The sequence below is a fragment of the Apostichopus japonicus genome, chromosome 22 (assembly GCF_037975245.1).
Source record: "Apostichopus japonicus isolate 1M-3 chromosome 22, ASM3797524v1, whole genome shotgun sequence".
NCBI classification, from domain to species: domain Eukaryota; kingdom Metazoa; phylum Echinodermata; class Holothuroidea; order Aspidochirotida; family Stichopodidae; genus Apostichopus; species Apostichopus japonicus.
This window is the reverse complement of record NC_092582.1, coordinates 17,016,561-17,026,823: the sequence shown is the minus strand read 5'-3', so window position 1 is coordinate 17,026,823 and position 10,263 is coordinate 17,016,561. Positions and strand designations below refer to the sequence as shown.

The following is a 10,263-nucleotide window of genomic DNA, read 5'->3' as shown; positions in this document are numbered from 1 at the left end:
GATATGATCTTGTTATTGCGGGCTTTTATTATTAGTATCATATTCCTCATACACCTATAGCCAATTTTGATGTTGTTCTTGTTAAATATCTTGTGTAAGACATGGTCACCAGGGAAATGCTTTTTTACGAGTTTCAGAAACTGCGCACCCACCTTGGTTTTAACGCGTCTGCTGTATGGTGGAGTGTACCATATTATTTTTCTGGCTCTGTTCTTTTTCTGGGTATTTTTGCTGCTCTTCGCTCTATGTTCAATTTCCTCCTTGTACCCAGCTTTCCGGAGGGCTGCGTTGTAGACGGGTGCTGCTTCTTTAAAAATATCATGGCTTGACGATAGGGTAGAGATTCTTTTACCGATGGCTTGTGGCAATCCCTTTGTGATATGTGGAGGATGGTTTTGTATATAATTACAATCGTAGTGAGTTGGAAAATCCAGAACAGTGAAAAAACTACCAGCCTCCCGCTTTATATGCGGACACCCTAACCACTAGGCTGATTATATATATATATATATATATATATATATATATATATATATATATATATATATATATATAGGAAGAACATACATTATCAAATGGCTTTGACTCCACACACTTAAAATGACACTTTGCTCCCTATCGCCCCAGCCCTCCCACCCCCAATCCCAAACGGAACTAATGGTTAGTGCCACAAAGGGTATTACTTGGGCAGCAATTCAAAAACCATTCTACGCTGCAGAAAAATACCCCATTCACAGTTGAAACTTTCGGTAACCAACGTGACACTATGCCAGGGCTTAAGTTCCGTGTCCTCCATGTCGAACTTGGTATGTGTCTTTGTCTCTGAGTGTGGTGTCCTAATTATCCCCCTATGTGAAATCCATCTCACCTGTTCGGTTTATACACGGAGATTCATTTTAAAGTAATATCGTTTCTCATCCCGCAGAATAATGAATTAGCTGGTACATCGTCGTCGCAAAACGTTTATACAATTATTGTTATTTGCTTCGAGTGGAGGGCGATTACAATAAATGGTAGTTCATTGGAGTTGGTTGCAGTGATGCAAATAATGTTTGCTTTATATACTTTCTCGACAGCTGTTGTTAGCGTCTTTCGTAGGAATACGGCTGAGTCGACACCAATGAAGAGGACCTCTGGCAATAATTTCTGTAATCGTGAATTGATATACCAATATATTACAGCAATAAAACGTCAGGTAAGCTTTGTTTTTCACATTTAATACATATATTAATACATATTTAATGCATTTATTATGCACTTACTATGCTTATACCATTATTGGCGTGTGAATTTTTTCGATGTATTTTAGTTGGCGTAGCAACCAGTCATGTCCTGAACGCATACCGTGGACGGTCAATGTCACTGCACAATTTTGCTGTGGTACATACGTAAATGCAAAAACAGCATTCGAAATCTCATTGGAAAAAATGCCCACCTTTAACCTCCAGTGGCTGGTCTATAATCTCATTTCTCTGTGTTATAGACTGATTCATACAATCATGGATGCAACACTGTAACAGTATTAGGCCAATACTGTATATTTTAAAGTGACATAACAGATATTATTTCCAGTGCAATCGACCAGATTACTGTACTCGCTGATTTGTAAATTACGCCAAAAAGAAAATGCAAATTTCTGATAAACAAGTTCGTACGTTTCAAAAATCTTTCCCTTAATTTGTTCTTTTCTGTGAATGTTAATCAAAAGTGGTATGTATCAACTTTAAAGTTGTAAAAAGAAAACATCAATGCGTAACATAGTATCACGTGAAAAGTTCATATAGTAAACATAGTAGGTGATCATTCCAACGTATATACACAACAGAGTGTCGAGTCACTTACTTACTTTGAAGAATGTCCTCACTTTTCCTCGATACAATACTGGTGAACATTTCGAAACATTCTAACTTCTGCTGGGAAGTGAAGAGAATAAATGATGTCGTTTTAAAAGAAATTGGAAGAAAGGGAACCGAAGGAACGGGAGAATGTATTTCAAGGTAAATTGTTATATTTCCCTTTATTTTGAGTAATCTTTGTAGTTAACATATAGTTAGGCTATAACTCTTACCAACGTTTCAGTGTTAGGCTACCGTACATCGTAAACCCAATCGATTATTGTTTCTGTTCCGTAATGTTGGATCACAGGAAATCGACAATACTAAATGATATCAAATAGATTCTATAGGACTATTTATAGTATTGCAGTCGTAAAAGTGCCGTACTGTTTCTTGATGTAAATTGTAGGCTGCAGGATACACTTGTGTTTTCTATTTGAAATAGGAAAAGGAAATATATATATCATATAAGTAAATTGTGGCAATGAATTTGACCGCAAATGTTTCGCAAAAGCAGGTCGGTTCAAACAAGATATAACATAGCATGGTGAATGTAAAAAATTTCCACCGATCCACAAGTATGTTATATATGATATATCATCTCCTTACTGATGATAATTTTAGATACGAAAATGTGCTGTAGGTCTTGAGATGTATTACTGTCTTCCTAAGATAGTTGAACCTTGTGTTGATTGCATATTTCCAATCAAGAGAATAATTCTATCTATCAACATTAAATATTTTATATATATATATATATATATATATATATATATATATATATATATATATATATATACACCGGTATATATTTATAAATACCGGTATATATATACCGGTATATATATACCGGTATATATATACCGGTATATATATATATATATATATATATATATATATATATATACATATACATATATATATATATATACATATCTAACATTTCAATCCCGTCATTGTTTGTCCCAATTTTAAACTCATATGAAATGTTCAAGAATTTCCTCTCTCTCTCTCTTTCATATTACCAGGCCCAAGTTGGAGAACTGCGCGAATGAATAACAATATTCACTTCTAATTCTTAAAGGCCATTTATCAACTACAACGAAATGCTGAATTGAACAAAACCGCCGCTAATAACATTTGCTTCTGTGCATGAGAAGAGGATATACTCGCAATGTATTGGAGTTGAAATGATGTTATAAATGGTCAACATTTTCATACGTTTAGGCTGACTAGAGTGGCCATAACAACTTCCTTCCATGGTACTCTTCTTGTTAGTTTATTTCTAAAATGTAGCATGATCATCCTCTCCCTCCCCACCCACAAATTTGGATGAATTCAACCATCATCTAATTCCAACTAATCCTATCCTTAAACGTGTTTGATGTAAGACTTTGCTCAGATGAAATCATTCGGGAAAGAAGGAAAATAAAGTTTTTCTTTAATTGAAAACGATTGGTCTGTATTTCGTTTCGTCGTATTATGTGATTTCCTTCATATATCTTATACACACTTGAACATGGAAACTAAAACACAATGATGTTGACCAGATAGGTCTTAAATCCCTTGTGAGCCGCCTAACATGGGTCAGAACTGCCATATTGCTGGCCACTGATCAGACCTTATTTTCATGGGCATGACCTTATGAGTCTGATTAACATTTGACCCCGTCTTATGTTTGGGTAAAATATGACCCAATAATCTTCAAATTATTTCATGTATTCATTCCATTTTACATATAAAAGTAGAACTAATATAACAGGGAAAGGGGAGAAAATGGGTAAGATGTTAGGATCTCATATAAAATACATCGACAAATACAAAAGTTAATACATAAAACGATATAACAAAATAACCAACTACAACAAACCCTTTTAAGTGCTCGGATTGAATGCTTACAGCACAACAGTATATGACAGAGTTTCTGTAGACTTGTGTTCTGTATTTTGGCAAGTTGTTGGGATTTCTTAGATTTCTATTCGATTTGTGCGGGAGACTTTTCAGTTCAGTATACAAAGGGTGAATCTGATAACTGTTAATATTAACTATGAGACCTGTCCCTCTGTTGTATAATCAAGTTAATTGAAACTGCCACATCAATAAGGAAATGCTGCTTTAAAGGTAAAGGTCATTCCATATTAAATCACCAAATTTTGGAGTATGTTGTAATCGGACATCTTTGAAAAATTCCAAAATTTATTGTATGATTGGAACACTATTAAATAGGCATATTCTGAAAAAATCAGTTGCATTGCTTCACAATTGGCCGATTTATCACACTTTGAAATTCCGCAATTTGTCGCCACCGCAGCATTTTGGCATTTTCTTGACTTTTGAGGACTCATTTCTCAGCAATTGAACATCCTACTACCTTCATATTACATATGCCTATAGAGTCTATCCCATAAAACAGGAATTTAAAAAACTTAGGCTACAAAAATATTGTCTTGTGGAGTTAGGTTAACTTAAAGGTGGGCTCGCTCGTAAATTCCTCGTAAATTTGTGTCCTTCACACCACCCGATTCAAAAATAATATAAATACTACCCTCTACCGGTTCGTCGCTGTTGTCTCGTAATTTCTTAGCAATCCCGTATTTACGGCTAATAAGCAATAAACGGGTTTGGCTACCTGAAGCGGTGGCCTTGACGAAATTCGAGATTGATAATTCAAGAATGGACATTGCAATCTTGTTAATCAACAATTGTTCAGTTGAATTTTCTGGTTCAATCAGCTTCGATTATTATTGATATAATTGTCAGGATGGATAAAGTTTTTGCTAATTGTTGTTAAAAGTTTTGTAAAGTGTTTTACAGTTTCTAAGAATTTCTAAGAGTTCCAAGTGTTTAAAAAATGACTTTGGAGCATATCTTTTTCAAAGAATTTGATCAATAAAGAGCAAAATCGATGACTGGACATAGTGTAATGCGAGTTACCGTAATGCGAGTTACCAGACTTTCCCCCTCTATACCACATCTGAAGTTGTTTCATATTTTCTACTGCTGATATATAAACATCAGTAGGGTAGATATCTTGTACATGTATGCAATTGAAAACTTCATTCTTTGTTTGAGCACGGTGCCATTTTGTACCGGTGTCAATTTTTCAGGTGTCCTTTTTCCGTAATGCGAGTTACCGATATTTGGAAGCGCACCATACATTAAGGCGAACATAATTATAGTTCTTGATAATTTCATTTTGTAGTTATGAATGTTGGATATAACACCACAGAAAATTGAGGAATTACACTTACCCATATTCAAGCCACAACACTTGGATTATAAAAACAGGAAAAAGTGTAATGCGAGTTACCATGGAATCGCCCATATATATATATATATATATATGTAGCTATGAATGTTTAGCTATATTTGTCCGCGTACAAAGCGGGAGGCCCGGGTTCGAATCCCGGTGGAGGCTGGAAGTTTTTTCACTGTTCTGGATATTCCTTCTCATTACGTTTCATTTATATATATTCATTTGCCTTTGTCGTTTACCTCCATTCCATTAACATAAAGTCTGTTCAAAGTATCTCTTTCGAGATCCGGCTTTAGGAATCACAAATGATTTTCAAGTTGGTTAGCATCATGTTTGATCTCTAGAGTAAGGCAAAATATGTCACCAAAAACAGAACTAGTATTGTTCGATACAGGTGTCAGACGCTTACAGTGAAATTACGACCTTCCTTACCGGTTTCGAACCTCTAGACATACAATCAGCGTCCATGGTCTAGTTGGTTAGGGTGTCCGCGTACAAAGCGGGAGGCCCGGGTTCGAATCCCGGTGGAGATTGGAAGTTTTTTTCACTGTTTTGGATTTTCCTTCTCATTACGTTTCATTTATATATATATATATACATCTATATATATTTATATAATTCATATAATAATATATATTTTTTTAATGTTCATACAGACACAATTTCCTATAGGACAGTGTTACCATTTTAATTGCGAGCAACAAACAACAGACACTGTGATTAGAGGATTATGCGAGGCACGTGATCTGGTAAGCTAAAATGCCGTTAATCTCAAACCCATTTATGAGTGTTGTTAACAGGATAGTCCATACAAAAGGTGGCTGATGAAAGTGTATTATATTTCTTAGAATCCTGGTACAGTACAATTCAATCCCTAGAGTCCGTTTGCGACATTTGAACCTGAACTTGAAACATCTCGTTAACCAGCCCAAGAAAAAAGCGGAATGTTTTTTTTTACTTTTTTAGGCTGGACTATCTTTTTAACATCCTCATTAAACGAATATTCTGATGGCTGGAAAGATTGCATTGCAACTATGCTGTTATTTGTCTTTATGTTTCAGTCAAAATCACAATTATATGGCGATGATTGATGAATTCTTATCAATTTGGTGACAGTTTGTGAATGCATCTTGCACGAGCAAGTGTCAATGATGTAATCTTGCAATTAAGATGTAGATCATAGCTGAAATCTTTCCCAAAAGAAGAATATAATAATACCAATACTTCTACCAAAAATCAAAATCTATCAGACCTTCAATGAGGTGATTTTATTTGGTAGGTTTAGAACATAAAGCTTTTGACTAACATCACCCCTGATGACAATATTTCACAGACCCATCAGTATACTGTGATCCTCTGCATGGAGCAAATTAGGGTTTAGCATCAAGTCAAGATGTTACTCTCCCACTGAGAAGTCGAATAAGAGACAAAGATCTTGATATTGGGTTTTCAAAATACCAATGTTAAATATGCTTGTGTGTGTTCTTACCTTTATATGATAATAGTTCTCCATGTCGATATATACTATATGATTTATCTCATAAACTGTATCGTCATGTTCACATTCATAAATACATAACATTTGCAACTTTCCGTACATTTTACAGTTTTGAAGGGGACGAGGAGGCAACAAATAGAAGTAGAACCCTCCATGCGTTCTTCTCATCCACTTTCTCTTACGTCTTTCCTCTTATGCATAGTCACAACGAGTAGTTGATCCTTTCATACTTACCTTGAAATAATATTATACTATTATCTACTCCTAACGCTGATCAAATTGGTCATCAATTAACGTCAAGAAACAACTAATTCGTATTAATATTTTGTCTAAGTATTTTAAAGTAAATCATCATGGTTTCCTATTTTAACCCACTGTCAAGAACGTTTTGTCCCATAGTCTTTTCCCCGTTCAACTTCGAAGCAATTTGTATTTTGGTGGTAAAATACTGCAGGTCAGAAGTGGCTTACTTTTAGGTTAATATGTTATTACGAATTAAGGAAAACGTCATATGATATTTACGTTACCGCTTCTATAACGCTAAAAGGGGCAAATGATTTAGTGACAGGACCCCATATGAATGGAAGCAGTAAGCCAGGTGCCAATTTGACCCTCATGCTGATTGTGGGCATTAAGCGTGCCACAGTTTGGTATAAATTTACCATAATTTCGAATTAATAATAATAATTTATTTCATAAAGCGTAAAATCCACAAAGTGCTGTAAAGCGCTATGTAACAGGAAATAAATATATGACACAAAATATGTAGTAAAACTGCAGAATAAAATACAATATAGATGAGTATGAAGAATAACTTGATTGAACGATACCGGTGAGGCTTTGCAGAACTTGCCTTCTGCAAAATTAAGCTATAATGCTAAAATAATCATTGTCTAGGAGCCTTTGGACATTTTTCAACTGAAAGAAGGTGTATTTTCATCATGGAAGATAACATCTACTTTATTTTTTTTCCTGTGAGAGACAACATACTTTATAAATACAAAATATACTGCACTATTACAATTTCATATACGGTAAGTAGTTTTGCTTTTGTTTTTGTGAGAATCTTTTTCACTTTTTCCTGTGACACTTTGAACATGGTAAATATGTTTCGTATTAAATGTATTTTCTCATCAGGGATACGATTCCCAAGACTGGTGTACTATGTTAGTTTTATCGATGACACAGTTATCCGGACACTACTATAGAAATAGAAATCCGGACATAGATGATAGACCATTTGCTACATTTCTACAGCTCGATGACCTTATCTGTCCAACATACAATGCGCCGGTTAGTTGGCTGACTTTCTTCACAATCCAATCAAAATTCAGATATACCGTATTATCATTGAGGCCCACATCCCTATAACAAAGATTCAGATGTTCACTTCCAGTTGCAAAAGGGATCAATACAGAGAAGTAGAGCAAGTACATAATATAGTATACCTATTTGCTGTTATCGTAGTTATCGTATAGGTACACTATATTATATATATATTATATATAATAATAATAAAAATAATTACAATGACAATGGCAATAACAATAGCGATACTCGTAGCGATATAGCAATAGCAATAACAAGTGTCCTTTAAATGAGGATGTCAAAATTGAAAAAATGTCCGGACGTGTTCTTTGTTATATGATGATATAATTGATTGAGGGGGTAGGGTGGGGGGGGGGGGACTTTTACACCACTTCCTCCCAAACTCATAAAAAGATGCATAGTAGCAATAGGCACAACATTGTAATTGTCAATTTGTTTTCTTACCGAACATCCCAAGGTTCTTATGAGGTCCTCTCAATCATATAACTCATCCATTTCCTTCATTTTCTATTACAGGTATATGTAAGTACGACAGCTAGCTTGCAAACGCTTTTCTGTTTTGCTATATTTGCTATTGAAAAGGAATGTGAGTTTTGAGGTACAATACCATCCCGCTTGTGCGAAGTTAGTTGTATTATGAAGGACGAATGTTTTGTGACAGCATGGCAGAAGCAACACATGACACATTTGTGGAAGAATGTTCATGTGAGGAATGCTTGAACTAGACTTGAGAGGTGTGAAGTCACACAGTGCATACATAATTGCTATTGTTGCGTGGCTTTCAAGTTCGACGAGGGAAGCAAGACCAGGTGTGAACAGAAGCTGAGAGTGCTGAGAACAACGCGTGTGAGCTTTCATTGTACAATATACGATTCTGAAATGTCCATGCTTGACCTTGAGAACAAAACTCGATCGACGTTGGAAAGTCCTACATAACATAGAGAAAGTATATAACATACTGAGCAACTGGGGCATGAGTGGAGAGGATGGACGAATCACTTAACGACGTTCGTATAAACGTGATGATTGGAGGACAATTTAGTATTTCGTTCGCGTTATCAACACGCATCATATTTCATTAACAGTAATATACGTACAGAAGAGAGAAATGGAAATTCAGTACATGACGACATCAGCATATAATATAACAAAAGAACAGATTATAAATTATATTAAAATGAGCTAAGCTTCTTTACAAAGAACAGAGGTTCAATATGCCGTCTGATAGACGGAGAGGATGAATGATTTGTACAACACTGTCACAGTCTGCTACCCTGTCTAATAATTTTGTTTGTCGATGATATATTTAGCCTTCTTCCATCAGTATTACAGGGGACGCTCTCCAGCCGACTACGCATGTCCAAAGGCAACTTCGCATGGGTATTAGGTGACAACATGTACTTGCATAACTCAATTTCTGCACCTTAGGTGGCCTATTGCATTTCATCATGCATGGAGAGTGTCCCCTATTGTTAGTCTTGTACAGCGTTTGATACTCTTACCAGTGAGTTGTTATGGAACAACTCCCTGCTCTTACAATATAGTGATATTCTTGAGCTTTATGTATATGTGCGTTGGATTGGTTCAGGAGTTGTGGGGAAAAGTATATGGTCCGAGACAGCAGTGAATAAAGAACAGGCAGACATTTTACCTGTTCACTTAATCTTAATTTGTACTTGTTGTGTTATATATCTATAGGACCCCCGTCACTATAGGAATGTTTAAACTAGAGGGGTATTAAATGTTATGACATTCACACACACGCATGTGACAGCTTACACATGAGGTAAGTGTAAAGAACATGAAAAGATGCATATTGTCATTGTTCCATTTGTCCTGTTATGATCCTGCACAGCAATGGTGATTCAGTGACAAGTCATTGCAGGGAGATGAAGCCGGGGAACAGGGGATACGTGCCCCCTCGATGTTGTGAAAATCTAATTCCATTAATAGTTACTACCCATTTTGACAGCTGATTTACACAGAAATTACAGTAACTACTGTAAATATTAACACTTTGTACCACAGTAAAAACTGGATTGTGCTAACAATTCTGCTAAATCGGTAGCATGTGCTATGAGGATTACACTTAGAACTGAGGATATGTGTAATTCCAACAAATCCAGTTGTTTGGGATTTGTTGGAATTACAAATATCCTCAGTTCTTACTGTAAACGTAATAGCACATGCTACCGATTTATCAGATTTGTCAGCACGATCCAGTATTTACTGTGGTACAAAAGTTTAGATTTACAGTAGTTACTGTAATCTCGCTGTGTGAATCGGCTGGATACCATCAAGACGTTCCGAAATGTTGCTAAGGTCAGTGTTACTTACAAAGTTCC

General features: G+C 35.6%; 1 protein-coding gene across 1 annotated transcript; it reads left to right on the top strand.

Annotated features, from left to right (window-relative positions):
- The first annotated feature begins 1,001 nt into the window (after nucleotides 1–1,001).
- LOC139964190 (uncharacterized) lies at nucleotides 1,002–9,950 on the top strand. The gene is made up of 4 exons (XM_071965592.1): nucleotides 1,002–1,195; nucleotides 5,748–5,840; nucleotides 7,727–7,882; nucleotides 8,435–9,950. Exons 1-4 carry the CDS (start codon nucleotides 1,040–1,042, stop codon nucleotides 8,513–8,515), a joined length of 486 nt encoding a protein of 161 aa, XP_071821693.1. The 5' UTR covers nucleotides 1,002–1,039; the 3' UTR covers nucleotides 8,516–9,950.
- The last annotated feature ends 313 nt before the right edge of the window (nucleotides 9,951–10,263 follow it).